At 44.3% G+C, this 18,643-nt stretch overlaps 9 protein-coding genes across 9 annotated transcripts; 5 read left to right on the forward strand and 4 right to left on the reverse strand.

The window, feature by feature from the left end:
* Window positions 1-41: 41 nt before the first annotated feature.
* L203_104722 (uncharacterized protein) lies at window positions 42-1,225 on the reverse strand (the record flags this gene model as incomplete). The annotated part of the gene is made up of 4 exons (XM_066214100.1): window positions 42-92; window positions 142-341; window positions 389-950; window positions 1,007-1,225. 4 exons carry the CDS (start codon window positions 1,223-1,225, stop codon window positions 42-44), a joined length of 1,032 nt encoding a protein of 343 aa, XP_066070197.1.
* A 157-nt stretch (window positions 1,226-1,382) lies between these two features.
* On the forward strand, window positions 1,383-4,814 carry L203_104723 (uncharacterized protein; the record flags this gene model as incomplete). Its single annotated transcript, XM_066214101.1, has 6 exons — window positions 1,383-1,944; window positions 1,990-2,055; window positions 2,103-2,777; window positions 2,826-4,444; window positions 4,500-4,625; window positions 4,686-4,814. The coding sequence occupies 6 exons, from the start codon at window positions 1,383-1,385 to the stop codon at window positions 4,812-4,814; spliced, it is 3,177 nt and encodes a 1,058-aa protein (XP_066070198.1).
* Window positions 4,815-5,552: 738 nt separating this feature from the next.
* Window positions 5,553-6,781, reverse strand: L203_104724 (uncharacterized protein; the record flags this gene model as incomplete). The annotated part of the gene is made up of 2 exons (XM_066214102.1): window positions 5,553-6,731; window positions 6,779-6,781. 2 exons carry the CDS (start codon window positions 6,779-6,781, stop codon window positions 5,553-5,555), a joined length of 1,182 nt encoding a protein of 393 aa, XP_066070199.1.
* Window positions 6,782-6,943: 162 nt separating this feature from the next.
* On the forward strand, window positions 6,944-7,669 carry L203_104725 (uncharacterized protein; the record flags this gene model as incomplete). Its single annotated transcript, XM_066214103.1, has 4 exons — window positions 6,944-7,003; window positions 7,401-7,409; window positions 7,472-7,525; window positions 7,583-7,669. 4 exons carry the CDS (start codon window positions 6,944-6,946, stop codon window positions 7,667-7,669), a joined length of 210 nt encoding a protein of 69 aa, XP_066070200.1.
* A 343-nt stretch (window positions 7,670-8,012) lies between these two features.
* On the reverse strand, window positions 8,013-10,295 carry L203_104726 (peptidyl-prolyl cis-trans isomerase-like 2; the record flags this gene model as incomplete). The annotated part of the gene is made up of 11 exons (XM_066214104.1): window positions 8,013-8,355; window positions 8,420-8,619; window positions 8,667-8,783; window positions 8,836-9,146; window positions 9,202-9,307; window positions 9,361-9,449; window positions 9,503-9,683; window positions 9,741-9,821; window positions 9,873-9,931; window positions 9,985-10,121; window positions 10,174-10,295. The coding sequence occupies 11 exons, from the start codon at window positions 10,293-10,295 to the stop codon at window positions 8,013-8,015; spliced, it is 1,746 nt and encodes a 581-aa protein (XP_066070201.1).
* Window positions 10,296-10,502: 207 nt separating this feature from the next.
* Window positions 10,503-13,544, forward strand: L203_104727 (uncharacterized protein; the record flags this gene model as incomplete). Its single annotated transcript, XM_066214105.1, has 10 exons — window positions 10,503-10,689; window positions 10,742-10,761; window positions 10,814-10,991; window positions 11,041-11,996; window positions 12,044-12,224; window positions 12,277-12,463; window positions 12,516-12,999; window positions 13,046-13,168; window positions 13,218-13,299; window positions 13,348-13,544. The coding sequence occupies 10 exons, from the start codon at window positions 10,503-10,505 to the stop codon at window positions 13,542-13,544; spliced, it is 2,595 nt and encodes an 864-aa protein (XP_066070202.1).
* Window positions 13,545-14,402: 858 nt separating this feature from the next.
* On the forward strand, window positions 14,403-14,921 carry L203_104728 (uncharacterized protein; the record flags this gene model as incomplete). The annotated part of the gene is made up of 3 exons (XM_066214106.1): window positions 14,403-14,453; window positions 14,499-14,557; window positions 14,603-14,921. 3 exons carry the CDS (start codon window positions 14,403-14,405, stop codon window positions 14,919-14,921), a joined length of 429 nt encoding a protein of 142 aa, XP_066070203.1.
* Window positions 14,922-15,191: 270 nt separating this feature from the next.
* Window positions 15,192-15,834, reverse strand: L203_104729 (uncharacterized protein; the record flags this gene model as incomplete). The annotated part of the gene is made up of 2 exons (XM_066214107.1): window positions 15,192-15,644; window positions 15,706-15,834. The coding sequence occupies 2 exons, from the start codon at window positions 15,832-15,834 to the stop codon at window positions 15,192-15,194; spliced, it is 582 nt and encodes a 193-aa protein (XP_066070204.1).
* A 192-nt stretch (window positions 15,835-16,026) lies between these two features.
* Window positions 16,027-18,412, forward strand: L203_104730 (uncharacterized protein; the record flags this gene model as incomplete). Its single annotated transcript, XM_066214108.1, has 3 exons — window positions 16,027-16,168; window positions 16,275-16,735; window positions 16,790-18,412. The coding sequence occupies 3 exons, from the start codon at window positions 16,027-16,029 to the stop codon at window positions 18,410-18,412; spliced, it is 2,226 nt and encodes a 741-aa protein (XP_066070205.1).
* Between the last annotated feature and the right edge of the window lie 231 nt (window positions 18,413-18,643).

Here is an 18,643-nt window from a genome sequence, read left to right on the forward strand (position 1 = left end):
TCTTAGAACCAAAGAGAATTTCGAGGTTGTATACAAGTGATTTAGGTACTGCCATTTTGCTCGAGCATCTTTGTCCGCTCGGCTTCAACCCTCTATTTTAAAACATCAGATTCCCAAGTATAGTACATCATAGACACTCACAGAATACAACATGGACACAGCGGTATTGATGTTCTCTGGGAACCCAGTGATAGTCACTAGCCTTTCATCCTGGTTTGACGATGAAGGAGAAGGAGGAGACGCCAAACCGGGAACGGAGGTTGTGCCTGGGTCAGTGACGCGGACTTGACACTGTGATTGGGCGCGAATTTCGTTAATTTTGGAGCCGCCTCGACCAATGACTAGAAACAAAGTCAGATTGTCACAAAAAAGTAGAGAGAAGACGTACTAGCACCGACAAGAGCATTGGGAATGAAAATTTGTTGTGTTTGCATACCTGGTTGATCCCAACCACCCGAACCCCCAGAAGGCGCCGATCCACCACCATAGCCACTTTGCCCATGTCTGTCACCTCTACTACCTGATTGTCGATAAGAGGAACTTGAGCCACTAGGATATTTTTCTTGATACTCAAGTAGGATTGTTCCAATATAGTATACGGCGATGTGTACAGCATCGGCGACACCACTAACTGACAAAACACGTTCTGTCGACGCTGGGAGCATGGCTTCGCTGGCATTCAACCTAGCACCACTGGCCTCTTGGATTTCCTTTATTTTCGAGCCTCCCTTGCCAATAACACTGCCCATTCTAGAATTGGGAATGATAAACTTAATTGTGACTGCCCTGCTGCCTGGAACGGATGGGACATCAAACGGTTCGACGTTGATGCGTCGCACAATGAGCCCAAAAGCTTTCGCCACGGCGTCGAGAGGGCCAGAGACTGTAAGAATACGTTCCGGATTGCCCGGTTTAGATTCAGATACTTTGACGTGAGCACTTGATTTTTCCTACGCTGCGTCAGTACAACACTAGACCAAAATCAGCGTACCCTAATCTCATTCACATGCGATCCTCCTCTGCCAATGATGATACTGGCATCCTGGGTGACGATGAGGCATCGCATCGAAATCTGCTGTGTTCCAGAGTCTGTTGGTTTCGCCGGGGTTGTCGAGGCTGGGGGCATATCTACGTCCTCCATCTTGTCCTGCTTTGCTCTCTTGATGGCGGATTCGTTGTCTGGGCTGGCTGGGCGCTTTGCTGTTGGCGGCGGGGACGGAGACATGCTTTTGAAAAATTAATTTTGGCAAACACCCCAACCACTTGCTTTGTTCTGTAAGGGGAAAGAGCGTCAACAGCGGAGATATCGGAATTTGGTATCGTGGCAGTTGACTGTATTTCATTCCTATCCCACCTATATATTCTTCTCTACATGCAACGCCATGCCGCTGTTGAAGAGAAAGCCTGTTCCACTCGTTCCGCTTCCCAGTCTCAGCACGGTTTTACAGCCAGTTCCAGCTATCCATACAGACGCGCTCGTTCCACAACAGCAGCTGAACGCTCACATCCCAGAAGATGCTGCAGACGATGGAGAGCAGATGCACAAGCTGCTTACCGTCTTTTCTGGCGAATTACTTAGTGGCAAAATGGTAGTTGCGGGCAAGAAGAAGGTGCCACTAGGTGCAAAGTATAGGTCCATGGAGCAGGCAGTGGCACCTCTGCCACAGGAGCAACCACCACTGTTGGAAGAACCACCTATTGCGTGGAAAATCCATGACCGGGATACCTTTTATATTCCAGAGACGGGCGAGATTTTCACGGACTATGAGTCGTTTTCTCTACGCAAAGCGTTCTATGATCAGCAAACATTCCAATGTGAAGTGACAGGCAAACAATCTCTTCCTTACCTTACAGCTTTGAACAATGAGCGAAAGGAGACAGCTACTTTACATGCAAAATTCCCAAGAGGACTGAAGAGGGCAGTTTTAGGAGCCGTACAGTTCCGTAGGTCAACTTTTGGGTGATTGCGCTGATTAGTAGAGATTGAAGGTAAACTGGAAACACTCGCCGACAAAATCTATGAACGATTTCAACATCGCTTTTTTCCAGATGAACGCAAGTCTTCTCTCCTTGATTTTATTCACCCACTCACCCACACATAGGTGTGTTTGTAGAATTACAAGACGAAAAGTATCTTGCTACTATCGCACACATAACACTGTCCCCTTCCGCTCCGGATCCCTTTTCATTCAAACCAGAACCCACTTATCATACTTTGGCATCGGACTTGCACATCCCCATTGAAGAAGTTAATGCCGTAGATGACCCGATGAGTTACAAATATGGCCTCAAGCTTGTCAGAAATGAAGATGTAGGAGGAGAGGGCATCGAGGTCGAAGTCGCCGCAGAGAAGATATCGCGAGATAGACTGTCATTTTCACGATCTCTTCTCAAACGATTTATACGCGACTCCGTTGATCGCGACCCCGCTGTCTACTCGCCTTGGGTTGTTAAATCCTTGTTCTCACGATTCTACGCAATTCCTACTGAAATGACGCCTGCTCAACGCGCATACATTGCTGAATACCGCGAGAAGCAAATGGGGAAACGCAAACGCGAGCGGGAGGAGCGTCTTGGTCTGAATAAGGCAGAAGATGAGGATGGCATCGGGATAGAAGAGGAAGAGGTCACAGATCGACCCAGAACGAAGAGAGAGAAGAAGGAAGACGAAAAAAGGGCAAAAGAAGATAAGGCAAAGAGGAAGGATGAGGATAGAAGAATAAAAGATGATGACGATGAGAGAAAAAAAAGAAAAAGTATCAAGTTTCCCAACGAAGGTGCGTCTTTTAAATTTTATGGTTTTTCATTTGCTCATTGGTCAGTAGATCTGCTGGTGGAGGAGGAAAAAGATGAATCTAAAATTAAAACCCGACCTGCATTTAATAGAAACTTACCATTTGGCGATCAGTTTGAAAAGTTTTTGATGTGTTGGAGTTTTCTTAATGTTTTTGGCACACCTCTCGAACTTTCGCCATTCGCAATTGATGACTTTGAACAATCCCTTTATCACTCTTCGGCTCCCACACCTCCGCTTCTCGCAGAAATTCATGCTTCTTTACTTAATGCACTTGTTTCGAATCATCTGGCAAATTATCCGTTGCCAAAACCTTTATCTTCAATTGGACGCACAGCAGATGACGACAGAGAATACTGGGAAGGTGCCAATGGCGCGACAACAGAAATGTTGAATCCGATTTGTGAGCCTTTAGCGGAGGAGTGGAAGCAAAGTGAAATTACTACGCGAGATGGGCGTCGAGGATGGGAAAATGCATTGGTAGGATGTCTATGGGAGAGGGCAACACTAGAAGCGCTTCCAGACTACCTAGACAACATTCTTCACCTCACTTTTGAGCCCAAACCTGCCCCAACTCGCCCTACATGGTCCACTGGCCCTTCTTCGTCTTCTTCTACCAATGTTATCGCATCTAAGCCTTCTTCTCGTTATTCTACCCTTCACCACACCCACAAACTCAACATTATTGCTTGGCTCATAGAGCTGGTAGGCCAAACCGAGCGGGTGAGGGTGTTTTTGGATGAAAGCGTGAGCCAGTTGACAGAAGTCAGAAAGGAACAAGTAGACGTTAAACGGGAATTCAAAAAAATTGTTGCTGAACGAGGAGCACTGGATCCCAAGGAGAAACCTGCCGACATGTCGACAGAAGGCGATTCTGAAGTTAAGGCAGAAGGTGAAGTTGAGGAAGACATTGCGGTCAATGGCCATTCTAATGGTTATACCAACGGTGACACTAGAGAGGAAGATGACGAGTTAGAAGACGATATGGCCCCTTTCCCTGATGTCGATATGGATGAGGACATTGATATGCCAGAGAACAATACCTCACATATATCTAACGAAGACGAAGAACCCGATGAGATTTCTGCCCACTCCACTCCTCCATTAGACCACGCAATGACAACTGCATCTCGTCGTCGAGCTATGGTCGAAAAGGCTCGTTCACGTGCTGCTGAAGAAGCGTTTCTAAAAGAAAAAGCTGCCAAGGAACGCAAAGAAGCACAACAGAAAAAGGCGGAAGGTAAATTTGTGGCTGCAGAGAAAAAACGCCTTGATGAGGAAGTGACGATACTTCGAAGCAAACTCCGTCAGCTCGATTACAATTTCCGTGCTCATATCTTTACGCTTCGTCCCAAACCACTAGGCGTGGACCGATTTGGGAATCGAATATGGTGGTTTGATGCTCAAGGCTCAGCACCTATGCTCTCATCTGATGGCAAGATATCTTATGGAACAGGTCGTTTGTATATTCAAGCGCCAGACGAGAACGAAGAGATGTATTATTTGCAAGCCGCCAACGGAGTATTTGAAAGTCTGGGACTAAATGATGAGATCAAAAAGGAGGATTTAGATTGTAGGCGAGATAGAGAAGAAGGGCCAGGTCAAGTTTTAGGTCCTGGTGAATGGGGTTACTTGGATGAAGTGGATCATGTGAGTTTTGAACTTTTTTTAATGTGTGATATCAGGAAATTGATCAGACCACCAGATTCAATTATTTATGGATTGGCTTAATCCCAAAGGCTTGAGAGAGAAAGATTTGCTCAAGTCGTTGACTTTTTGGAGATCCGAGCTGGAGGGGGGTATACAAAAACGAAGGCTTGTTATGGGATTGGTATGTCGCTATCCATTCTTTTTTCCACGACTAAAGCTGACCAGTGACCATTGGTAACAGGATGCTACGATCGACAATGAAGAATCAATTACAACACGCAGAATAAGACCTACTCGTCGAGCTGCTGGAGATGAGGAAACCGCTGGGTATATGGCATGGAGAAATAAACGTACAAGCACGAGAGAGTAGACACATAGGGTCGTTGAGTTTGAATACCCGTTTGACCAGAAACAAATAAAACAGACCGACACAAGGGAAAGGTGTTCAGAGTGGTGTATGATACGCAACTAGCATACGATATTCATGGCATTAAAGAATCATAAGTAAAAGAGGTCATTAAAATGTAGACACAGAAAGATTGTACTTACAAATCTTTTTTCTTATTATTTTTTGGAGTATATTCGTTTACAGATATTACAATTGGATGATTTGATGAATATATCATAGTTATCTTTCGTGATATGAGTTATGACAAGTGCAGCGTTGATGCATTCTATTTGTCATAACCTTAATAGCTTGACGGGAAATATAGTCAATAATTAATAATACAACTTTGATTGCATTATTGTGACCTTTTCGTCCCATTTCTTCATTTTTATTATTGGTATTTCTATGACACTATTGTATTTTTAATTATGGTCTTTTGGCTCATTCTGAAGCAGTTTTCAATGATGGGCTTTCAAGCTCGTTATAGGTATAACTCAGAGAAACCATCTACATGAATGATTTTGACAACTTCAATTTGTTATTAGATTGGACTATCTTACGGACGTGATAAATGGACTCCCAGACCAAGCCCAAGAATAACCAAACTCCTGACAGGGAATGCCAACGTTGATTCGACTCGCAACAAATAGATATGGAGTTTTCGTGATGATATCAAAAGTCTCATAAAAATTATGTAAAATAGGACACAAGTAAATGTAATCAAGATAATCCATCAAGCCACTGCTTAACCTCACTCTCTTCAAGTTCCCCTTCCCAATCTTCAGTCTGTAGATATTCGCTCATCGACAAGAGGCGCTCCTTTTCCTTTCCCGCGTTTAACTCAAGTAATTTTGTCTTGTCAACGTCTTCATTCTCATAGCTATGAGTAACATGCTCTGGAAAACGTTCAAAGAACTCCATCCCCCACCTTGATAACCCCTCTGTTTTCAACTCTTCATTGACTCTTTGCTGTACCAATTGTTCTTTTACAGGCTCATTGAATCCCAGCCACCTCGCCTCAAAGCACCCAGTGTTAACCAATGTGATCCGCGTCCGAGTATGCCTTTTTCTTGTGATTTTCAAAACAATAACCAACTCTTCTAGAAAATTTCTCCATGGAGTATTCATGATTGCAGAGAGATGTTTGCGCCGATCTTTTCCTTGATAAAATATGATCACAATATCGTGAAGGTCTTGGATTTGACACATGGAGATCACAGACAGGGTCAAAGGATTGAATGTGAAATCGATATCGTAAGAGTTGGCTTTCAAGACAATGACTAGCTTCTTTGGAACCCGGCAACTCATATCTGAGGTCCCCCAAGAGGCGAACCAAATTCCGTAATTTGAGAAGCAGGATGAGGGATTACATGGGCCCACGTAAACCATTTTTTCGCAAGGTGGTAGTGTTCGCGCATACTTTTCATTATAAGCATCTTCGCGTCTCCTCCACAGTTCCCGTACAGTATATGGAAACATGGGTCCGCACATGGACTCCAGATGAATACGAACAACCTTAACATTGACAAACAAGGCCAGATAGTGATGCTTTCTCCGATAGCGGGAGAGAGTCCACTCAAGACACTCAAAGTAGAAGTCCATGATGCGAGTCTGGCGTCTCAATCCTGCAGTCAATAACGGTAGCGCAAGAGGCTTGATCCAGGCTCTGGTCGAGCCAATGTAGCCTATTTTCATCGAAGACTTGTGGTGCAAGCCTACAGAAACTCGATACCACAAAAATGGCGATGAAAGAGAGGACATTGCTCGACATGTTCGAGCTAAAGCGCACAGTGTCGTTGGAGAATCAATCACAGAGATGATTTTTCTCCATATGTCCTCAGGCAGTATAACGTTGAATTTTTCTGGTGAGCTGGGTCGACTGGTAAGCGTTAAAGTGCCCTTTTCAAGGTGTATCAGCGATCTTCAGGTTATCCAGCGAGGCTTACCATCTTAAGAGGGCTTGATGGCTATAAATGTTATTTTTAAAAGACTATGGGCTTTAGGACTACCATCACCATTTCGAATGGCTGAGTAGAAGTCAGTTTAACTCTCAAGTCCCATAAAAGACTATTATTTAATATAAATATAGATGACAATAAGAAATTAAAAAAATGACCAGCTTATCTGATTTCCTGTTGATCAGTGAATTATCCGATATTATCCCGTTGTCTGTAAGTGCATAGCACTTCACGCTGCCACATGAGAAAACCCGGATAAGTCCGTCAACGTAGAATACATAGTTGTAGATAGAATAGTTTCTCTTTCATACTTCATTTCATATGCACCACCAGTGCTAGTTTTGCGGTATTCGACCTTAAGCCTTTCTACGAGAACCTTAAGTAATAAAACTCGTAATTACAGTGAGGCACTCAAGCCTACATTGTCATAATTAAACACCAACAATTAAATAATACGTAGTTGGACCAAAAGGTCACAATAATGCAAGCGGAATTGCATCATTATTTATTGGCTATATCCCCTGCAATACCCAGAGTATTACACCCATAATTTTATAACAGTGTATTGTTTTTTGATATTCAAATATACAAGTTTTGGACCATGCTATAGTGTAAAAAAGTAGGTTTCATGTTTACTCTCTTCATTCTCTGGTTAAGTGAGAGCAATGTGACGCTTGACAGAAGCAGTTTTTGATTCATAAACCTGTTATTCAGTATCAGGATATACATCCAGCGGTAAGCTCCCAGTTTCATTTGAAGAAAAATACTAAAGTATAAGCATTGTGTTGAAAGACTCATGTTGGAAAGCCATCACTGATAATGAGCGCTACACATTTTGGAGTGAATACTCATAGAGAGAGGGAAATGGTCTTGAAATGATCTTTATTGAGATGGAGAAATGCGTTATGACTCTATTTCATAGCAGGGAATGGAGCCAGTAAACAAACTGTAAATATTAAATACAATTTCGTAATCTTTGAATAAGATTATCGATTTGAATGATTAGTCACGTCGCAACAAATGGCCGAATGGAATTTCAGGCAGAGATGCTTATAGCGAAGAGCGATCACATCACCTGATCCTTGATGTTTGTAGAGAATGGTTTGGCTATAACAGTCTTTGTCTACACTCTATATCAACATCTCTATTTTGAATGGTGTTTTGACTTTAAGTTCAGTGCATCAAGCCATACACGTACAATACTTGCGACAATTGAGCTATGCTACCAACCTGAAAAGTCTCCAAATCCTCCAACCTTTTTCTTCTTTTTCTCTGCCCCAAACTCCACTTCAGGTGCCGTTAGCACTGCATAGGCTTTTGCAGCCCCGCTTTTTCCTGAATTGAGATATTTTCCTACTCCAGCCTCCTCATCAGCCAGCTTGCGCTTCTCTTTCTGAGCCGTTGTCTCTCCTTTTGCACCAAGACTGGTACCGAGCCATGTTGTCCTGTCTTGATTCCTTTGAGCTTGTGCTTCTGCTCGTCGTTGGAGAGCCGCATCCGACTGATCTTGTTTAGCTAATCTTACACTCAGGCGTTCTTTATATGTTTTGAAGGGATCTTGAAGTCTGATTTATGGCATTAGTCTTGCTCCTTGGGACTTATTCGACCTTAGTGAAAGGATATACATACACGTTGACGCCCAGTATTACAATGTCCTTTACAGGTCGATCGCTCCCAGGTCTCACTGGTACTTTCTCAATTTTATCTAGTACTTCTTCTCCTCCGACAAGTTTGCCAAAAACTGTATGTTTACCATTCAAATGTGGTGTTTCACGAAACGTTAGAAAGAATTGAGAGCCGTTTGTCCGAGGGCCAGAATTTGCCATAGACTTGTCATTCTTAGTATTGGTGTCTCATCAGTTTAGGAAAAGCTTACAAGGACACCACGAGAATCATGTTTGTAAGCTCCCTTCTCGCTATGTTCGTCTCTAAAAGGCTCTCCCCAGAAAGATTGGCCTCCGCTACCTGTTCCCGTTGGATCGCCGCCCTGTATCTATTGGAACTTGATCAGCTATTGTAAAAAAATTCACGAAAACAACACCTGCCATAAAACCAGGCATGAGTCGATGAAAGATCACATTATCGTATTTACCCTGCTTTGCCAATTGCACAAAATTGTAGACCGTCTTTGGCGCTCTGTCTCCGTGTAATTCAACATTCAGGCCTCCAAAGTTGGTCAAAATTGTAGCATAAGCCTTGGATTTTTGTCTGTCCTTTTCTTTTGTGGGTTTTGACATTTCTTCAAACATAAATTCTTCATCATCAAACATTGCCCTTTCGGATTTGGTCTCCGGGGCAAGAGAGGTTGATGTGAGAGAAGCAGCGGCTCTGCCAGAACTATAATTTGAGGCATTATCTAAGCAGTTTTGAAATTAGTGATAAAGGGATTTGTAAAAATTGCTGGAACTCACAAGCCAATTGTTCAACCTTGCGTTTAGCTACGGTGCCCTCCTTCTTTCCTTTGGGCTGGACAACTTGAGTCGAGGATGTCTCAGTAGGTGATTGCTCGGTTTTGTTCTGTGTACAAGTTTGAGCGTCAAGGGCTGCAGCTCGAACATTTCTATGCTTACTCTTTCCGCAATCATTTTTAATACCTTGCTGGCTCCACCTGCAGCCTCAACATTTATACCCTTCAATGGATCGCCTTCCATGTCGTCTTCTACAGTACCCAGTAAGACATTAATAATCTAAGCCTTATCGAGATGCACATACCTGATACTTTCAAATCCTTTTGCACGTATTCGTATTTTCTCAAATCTCGAGCTGCGAGGTTTTGAGGATCCTGGATAGTGATTATATCTTCCCGTTTGAAAGGCTCATCATTGACCAAATCTCGCCACGTTTTGGGTTTGATTGCCAATAGTTGCAGAGAGGCCATGTCAAAGACGTTGCCCTGGGCATGAGAATATTGGCATCAATTTAAGTTCAAAACAGAGAGGCCGAAACGTACGGTATTCTTAAGGAATACAATGTGGATGTGAGGTGAAAATACTTTATAAGTAATGGGATCATGGAGATTTCCTTCAGCATTCTGATGTTGATTTAATGTTACTCCAATAATTGCCTGCTAGGAGCAACGTACTCGGAAAAAGTTAAGTTTGATGAGCTGACTGGTATCAAGAAGTTCTCCAGAGACAGGATCTAGACAAAAATTCTTGATAAACCCATGTCATCATCTAACACAGCAGACTCACTTGATTTAAACTTGCGAATGTATGGCACAATATTCAGCAGATCAAAGACATCTGCTCGAGGAGCTTCTCCAGATTTTGTTTTTGCTATGACAGCGACTGGATTCTTGAAGGGTTGAAGAGATAGTGCACAGGAATCACTATATAATGCAGTTAGATCATGCTTGACAGTCAAGATGTTCACAAACTTGCAAAGGTAATCTTTGAAATTCTGATTTGCCGGTTTCTTGTCGCTTGCCTGTACTCGACGCAGTATGGCTACCCGCCGAATGCTCTGAATGGGTCACGTATAACTTGTCCGAATTGTGGCCCATTTTTGAAAGATTTACAAAAGAAAATGGCTGTAGTGGTTGTACTGTACTTTTGTTATTGCCGGAAAACGGAGTATGGCTCTATCTCCGAGTCTATGATTATGGTTAATCCCATCGGAACCACAGCAACTTCAGAAATCTCATTAAATATTTGTATAACAATGCACTCGTTGGCTTTCTACTTTACAATCCGAAATACTGCCTATAGCTATGAGTATGCGAAGCCAAGAGCTGTTCGCTCTTGGCATACTCTTCTCTTACTTTTTGTTCATCTTTCTTGCTTTTGCCCTGGTCTTTCGATCCATCCTCGCAGACAGTAATGTCTCGAATTTGTTGAAAGGAAAAGCGTTCTGGTTCTTAAGATCATCTATAGGTGCTTTATTATGCACCTGGTATTGTCAGTTTTCCTTCTACAAACTTCTTGTGCTCCGCGCTGACTGACATTATAGACATGTTTCAGTTCATGAGGGTACGCCGTCTCTGGTTGCGAGAGACTGAATATCTAATTCATAAACCACTAGTGGTCATATACTGACTATCTAGCGTACCACCCAGGGGGTACTTTTGGTCAATGGCTTGTCAAAACTGCGCTTTTTGAGCAGGCATGGTCGATTGTGTGTGATGGTGTTGGCAATTGGTGGTGGTCAAGCTGGATTTGCACGTGGACGGTGATTTTTACTGTTCTTGTCTGGTCAGAAAGTAAGCAGCAAGACCGAGCAAGCACGGTGTGGCTCACAATGTATATTAGGCGGGAAAAGGGGCATCAAGTATCCTTATGCCTATATGCTCCTTGGCCAGCTCGTGGCGATATCTGTAGCTACAGGCCTCTTCCTGTCAGCAGTATATTTACACCCTCGTACTCGCTCTCGCCCTCAACGTGCCCCTCTTGTGATCGCTCTACCGTTAGTCATCGCCTTTGTGCCGATTCACCTCTTGCCTCTCCATGTCGGGAGCGAGAAATTCATGAGCTCTTTACTCTGGCTCCATGGGGCGTTATTCTTGCCCCTTCTCAGTTCTAGCACAACGGAAGAAGAGGGATCGCTTGGATGGGGTATATCTGTCAATGCTTTATACGCATTGTTAGGAGGTCTTATGACGGGCATACACGTTCCAGCAACAAGACAAGTTTTATCCTCCATTTCTTCCAGTAAATCTACAGCAACCTATCTTTATGAAACCCTCTTATCGCATCCCGCGCAATCCTCTATTTCTATGGATGTGATTTGGGTTGGTCTCATTGTGATTTCTTGGTTTGTCATGAGCGGATCTCTACTTTTCAAAGTTTTAAAAGGGAGTCTCATTCTTGCAGTTGCTACTATAGTTACTGCCCGAGCCGCTGGTGTCAATTGGGGACTTGTTTTTTCAATCATCCCTATTTTTCTGCTCCTCGCAATTGGCGCCCTTGCTTTGTACATCAACCATCTTCGCAAAATCAATATCTTGAGACGCAAAACTCTCCTGTCCATGTATGGCCTCCCCGACGGCGAGCTTATCCAGGGAACTGACTCTCATCCTCCAACTGTGAGCAGCAGAAAGACTGTGGTGGGATTCTGGCATCCGTATTGCAATGCAGGTGGCGGCGGAGAAAGGGTTTTATGGGCTGGAGTGAGGTATATCCAAAGAACGGAAAAGGATACGCTAGTTTTGGTGTATTCTGGAGACCATCCAACTGCTTCAAAAGAAGAAATCATCGCAAAGGTTAAGGTTGGTTTATCTGCTGTTCTATCTGAAAACCATTTGAGACATTACAGGACCGATTTTCCATCATCCTAGATCCCAACAGGCTACATTTTGTTCCCTTACCTTCACGATATCTCATCTCGGATGGATACTGGCGAAAGTTTTCTCTTCTCGGACAATCATTTGGTAGCATTTACCTCGCTTGGCAAGGGTTGTGCGGGAAAGATGGACTATGGGGGGATATTTTCATTGGTAAGTCAACTATGCAGCGCCAATCTCTCGTTTCAGGCTGACTACAATACAGACTCCATGGGCTATGCCTTTATTTTTCCGGTTGTTCGCTTCATCGCGGGCAACAACATTGCTCTGGGAAGCTATACTCATTATCCTACTGTCAGCACTGATATGGTCAAGCGCGTTAGAAAACGTATCGAGGGTGTTGAAAGTGGTGGTGCTAGCAAAAGCTGGCTACGGACGCAGATCAAACTCATGTACGTTCGCCTCCAAATCTGGGATGACTCAAGGCGCTCACTGCCCGTGCAGATACTATCACGTTTTTACTTTGTTTTACTCTGTGTCTCTTCTGTATATCCAGCACATCATGACGAATTCTTCTTGGACACAAGCCCATGTCCAATCGTTACTCACATTGGCACGCTCCTCTCTGCTTGCTTCTATCCTTCTCAAAGATGACTTGTCGATATCTAAACGCGAGGAAAGACATGAATCTTCTACTCGAGACAGGACAAAATGCGAAGTGGTGTACCCTCCATGTGATACCGCAGAGTTTGTGAAATTGGGGAATCTTGACAAGAGAAAGCGAGAAGTGGTCAGTCTGGCGCAATTCAGGCCGGAAAAAGACCACGCGAAGCAGATTCATGCACTTGCTGAACTGTTTGATGAGCATACGGAGTATCGGAAGGGACCAAGAGCTGTCAAGCTGGTTCTCATGGGTGGCGTCCGCGATGCCGCGGATCAAGCTAGATTAGAAGGATTGAAAGATTTGGCCAAAAAGCTTGATGTAGAGGTGTGTTTTTACGCTGTTAGCACAGCACCATCTGACGATTCAGCAGCATAACGTGGAATTCGTCGTATCTGCGCCTTTTTCAGAGGTTGTAAAAAGACTTGGAGAAGCAAGCGTCGGATTGAATACAATGATGGATGAACATTTTGGCATAAACGTTGTGGAATTTATGGTATGTTGTCGCATCATTCACCTTGGCAGCGACTGACAGGGGCATCCAGGCTGCTGGCCTGATACCTATAGTCCACGCATCGGCGGGACCCCTGTTGGATATCGTAGTTCCTTACAAAGGTCAAAAGACGGGTACGTTGCTGCTATCTTGTATGAATCCCTTTACCAATCCAAACCTAGGCTTCCACGCCACGACTTCTTCTTCCTTCGCGGCTGCTCTCCATTCTGCTTTCAATCTCAACCCGGATGAGAGCCTCAAGATGCGAAAAGCTGCCAGACAGCTAGCCGCTGAAAAGTTTTCCGAACAAGAGTTTGAGAATGGATGGGCCAGGGGATGGGAACGACTCAAGGGATTGAATCGTCGTCCGATAACCTAATGAAGGATTGTGATGACAATATAAGCCAATTTAATTCAATGCATTTCCTCTCAGTGAATCAGCCAGACACCAGCTAAACCTACGCAAGTATGCGTGACAGCATAGATGACAAAAGTTGGATGCAGAGGCGGCGTCGTCCGCCAAGGTTAATAACCGACAGCGTCATGCACCGCTCTTACCCGTCAAATGACGAAGTCCGTAAAGGCCTAGACTCAGCATCGCCCCCGGTCGTTAATCTCCCACGGTGGACTATGAACCACAGCTTTTGTCCATATTCCATTGTCATCTCAATCTCTCTCTACTTTCAACATTTGTCTTTTCGTACATTTACCTTGTGGCTAAGAGCCAGCAACAGCATTTGGAGCCGATCTCGCCATGATAGGCGTTGAAGATGCCGGGCTGGAACAAGCAAAATCACGATAGAGACCTGCTCTGACTTACCTCAGAATGAGATGAAGAAATGTGCCGTCATTGTTTAACATCTTAAAGCTTAAACATATTTTATTGGGAGGCTAGCCTTATTGCCCATTACCTAGAGATGTTTTTGTACGAATACATGCCGTTTAAGACATGTTCGATCCTCTCGAGGATACTCTTTGCTTTCTTGCGGCTAATTTGTCTCGTACCCTCAAACGTGAACATTGAGCCTATCAACGAGAGCAGATGGTATAATAGACTTGATGCAGAGATACAGTTTGCCTCATTGTCACCGCCCCTTAGTGTACAAGATTGTCAGTTTCAAAAGCGGAGAGGATTTGCTGCCGTCTATTGTAATTGTATTTATACATTTAAAATATTTCTCGTTCTATTCTTTTTCTATAAATCCTCATTTTGGTCCTCGCTGGCTCGAGTGAAAGCATGCCTAGTGTCAAGCTTTTCGCCTTGGTCACAGTGAGAGCGCTGGATTCGGTAAGTCAGCTTGTCGTGCATGGTTGAAAATGCTGATAGGTTCAGCTGCCGCTGCCCTTTTTGATGGTTGTATTTGTTGCATGCCTGGCGTTATTGCAGTTGCCGTAGGTGACCCATCTTGCTGGAGAATGTATAGTAATTTCTACCAGTGTCGCACCCCCTTCCTCGCTGCTTCCCACCCACACATCCCCATCGCTCTCACGCCGAAATCCGCTCACCGCCTCACTCGAAAAGCCGGCTAGATTTCATCTGATATTCAAAGCGGCCGCTGCGTCCCTGCCAAAGCACTCCAGGTCGAAATCATACACGTATGGTGCAACAGCAGATAAGCGCGAGCAGCATATTGTGTATACTGTGCAATCAGTCAGAGGCAATGTGAGAAGGAACAGCAAACAGCTGAGGGAGTGGAGGTCTGGGTTGGGTGTTGTAGAAGAGGTTGAAGGTGAATGTGAGAAGGAGGTGGTTTGAGCAAGTCGGCTTGGTACATCTTTGACGGACAGTTATGGTTTATGGACTTTGTGATAGTTTTTTATATATTTCTCTGGTCATAACGAGGCCTTTTTTATGTACTTGATTGTAATTGATTTCTTACAGGGTTAGCTTCATATCGGATACCATATAGATGGGAGCTTAGAAATGTCATGCATTCAGCGAGATGTGCAGGGCAAACTCATTTAGATGCAAAAGCGCACGCAAGTATCTTTGCTGTACAGATAGTCTCATGGTTGCCTATAACGATCAATCGTCACTTGACCACCCACGAATTCGACCTTCCAGGTCTTGCAATCTTTTCTGTAGTTCTTCCAACACTTTTAGATCTTTCTTCACCTCTTCATCTGCCTCTTTACCTAGTGTGTCCAAGGCTTTGTCGAGATTCTCCATTTCTCGATAATGATTCGTATCCAGCTCGAACGCTAAATGGTCTTCTCGCTCATGTTGGACACGTTCCTCATCTTCAGGAAGCACCTGGTCTCGACGAACAGCAGACATATCGCTTATAAGATCACGCAGCTCATCTTCAACTGACGCTGATGATGGAGGATACAAAGTGAGAAAGGCCAAGAGGGCAGCAGCACGTCCTCGAATGCAGCCGATTGTTCGAGACAGTGGAACGGACTGAGCAAAAGATTCATCAAAACCTTGCTGGAGGGTGGATAGTTTACCGTCAGTTATACCTTCTCTGTAACCAGCCTGCCAATCTGGTCAGAAACCACCGCTTGTTGCTCAAACAGTATGTCTAAATTTGACCTACATCCGTATACTTTGTCGCCAGTCGAACATACTCTTGGTTTACCAACGGATCGGATGCGCCTCCTTGTAGTGGTGCTTCCAGCCAGTCGCCATCTTCAGATGTATTCGGGTTGAGTGCGACAGGCGACATGCTGGAATCAAGTTAATAAGAGAAATGAAGATGAAAGCTGTCCATGGAAATATTTTCTTTAATTGGAAGAGCATTTAAAAGATGTGCCTGAATATTATTTTTTTTGGTGAAATTTTGGCTTTGCATTTCATAGAGACGCTTTCTTTCACTTGCTTTTTTCTTTTCTTTATCTCTTTTTCATAATTGATAAAAATGCTGCCAATATCAAATCTTCGCAGCTCATCCATTGCTTTTGGGTCAGCTCTCTCTCGACGAACGGTTTTTGTCCCCAAAATTCGTGTGCTCTCCCCTCTAGTGGCTCGTCAGGTTATATGTCAACAACCAGGTTTGCAGAGTGAGTCCAATCAATACAATCACATGAGACTTCCAGATTAGAATGGTTGTCATGATTTGAATCATCTGAAATACAGCCTGTTACTGTTAACTGACCACTTTTGAAGAGATATTATCGCGAACATATTCTGTCGCTGCTCGTGTAGCGGACAAGTCAACGGATGACTTTTTTGTTGGTCATGCAGAGCCTCGCATCTCATCCGTCGCCAAACCTGCATCATTTTCAGATATTCCGCAGCTCGATGACCCAGGTCACAATCCGGATGAACCCCTTGTAGACACTGTTCCTTTCGAATCATTAAAAGGCAGAATCAACCACGATACTCTTAAAGCCCTCACATTCAAACCATTTCAGTTCAAAGCTATGAGCGAAGTGCAGAGAAGAGTGCTTGGATTGTTACCAGAGCTGGCGGGTGGAAAGCTAAGAGGAAAAGCAAGAATAGATGCAGAATCTAGCGAGAATCAGGAAGAGCATCAGGAAGAGAATCAGGAGGATAATCAGAATGAAGAGAGCAAAGTCCGAGAGGACTTGTTGGTGAAAGCAAAAACTGGCACTGGAAAGACAATTGTGCGCTTCTCTCCACCTTGAGAGCTTTTTATATTCTGACTTGCTTTTACATAGGCCTTTCTTGTTCCTGCTATTGATGCGCGGATGAACAAGCTTGAAGAACTCAGCAAGAACCCTGGGCCTGATGGTGTTGTGCCCGATAAACATGCTCGGGGACGAATTTACCGCGAGGTTTCTCGTACTCATGTTGGTGCCCTTATCATATCCCCCACCCGTGAACTAGCCAACCAGATTGCAAACGAAGCCACAAAGCTTTGCACCTGGCACAAAGAGCTGGACGTTCATGCACTAGTTGGTGGAGAAAGTAGAGGGGCCCAGCTTCGAAACTGGAAAAATAGAAAGGATATTATTGTCGCAACCCCTGGTCGTTTGAGAGATTTACTTGGAGAGCCTAAAGTTAAGGACGCTATCGCCAAAACCGACATGCTTATCTTGGATGAAGCAGACACATTGCTTGATATGGGTTTCTCAGATGACCTCGAGTTCATCATCGACCATCTTCCTCAGGACAGACAGACATTATTCTTTTCTGCCACTGTTTCTAGGGAAATCCGTGACATCGCCAAAAAGTCTTTACGCAAGGGTCATCAAGTCATTGATTGTGTTCCAAAGAACGAGACCAACACGCATCTTCATATTCCCCAATACTATACTGTACTTCCTTCTGCCGCTGACCAAATCCCTCACATCCTTCGCCTCATTGCTCATGACCAGTTGGTTAACCCGAAAAGCAAGATCATCCTCTTTCTCAATACCACCAAACATACCATGCTCGCTGCAACTCTCATTCGAGAATTGAGCCGACAACTTCCATCCCACACAACCGTCTATGAAATCCATTCCAAGTTGAATCAGAATCAGCGTACCCGAGCAAGTGACAGATTCCGAAAAGAATCCAGACCTAGTATCCTCATCACTTCTGACGTCTCTGCCCGTGGAGTTGATTATCCAGGAGTGACAAGAGTTATTCAAGTCGGCATTCCTTCTAGCTCCGCACAATATATTCACCGTGTCGGCCGAACTGGACGGGCAGGCAAGGAAGGTCGAGGTGATCTTGTACTCCTTCCCTTTGAGGCTGGTTTCGTTGATCATTTAAGTGGAATTCCAATACAACCAGTACAATCCCGAGATATTGCAGCCGCGGTACATGAACTGGCTTCGACTTCCAACAATGATTATACCTCTCGTCTCAACTCCATTCCTGAAGCTGTTGCCAATCTTGTTCCTTCTCTTGATGCTAGCGCTGTAGAAGAAGTTTTCATGTCTATGCTTGGGTACTATGTTGGCAAAAGCGATCAAATTGGGCTCTCGAGCCAGAAAATTTTAGATGGGCTCAAAGACTGGGCGATGAAGAGTGGTGGCTTACCAGAACCTCCATACCTCTCTCCTGCATTTCTGCAAAAGGTTGGCCTAGGTGAGAAGAGGCAAAGAAGGTCATACGGACGGAGCAACGATGGCGATTCCAGAGGAGGATTTGGGCGAAATAATAGAGGTGAATCTAGGGGAGGATTTGGGCGAAGTAATGCCGGCGAATCTCGAGGAGGATTTGGGCGGAGTAACGCTGGTGAATCTAGAGGGGGATTTGGGCGGAGTAACGCTGGTGAATCTAGAGGAGGATTTGAGCGAGGTGGTGGCCGAGGCAGTGGGTTTGGGTCACGAAGATCTTCATATCCATAATTATCGTACTTTTTCGCGTAACACAACGCATACAATACGCTCATTTCTTTAGACTTTGGAGTAAACTCCCTGCTCATCCATTATGCCATACGTGATGGAACAAAGCCTGCATATTCCCAGTCTGTCATCAGTACAGTTATTTTGTTGACTGATAACTAATCAGTATTGATGTTACGATTCTACACACACGCTGTCCTATAATCTGTTGTTCAGGGCAGGGTGGCAACGTCA

The sequence above is a fragment of the Cryptococcus depauperatus genome, chromosome 5, assembly GCF_001720195.1.
Source record: "Cryptococcus depauperatus CBS 7841 chromosome 5, complete sequence".
NCBI classification, from domain to species: Eukaryota; Fungi; Basidiomycota; class Tremellomycetes; order Tremellales; family Cryptococcaceae; genus Cryptococcus; species Cryptococcus depauperatus.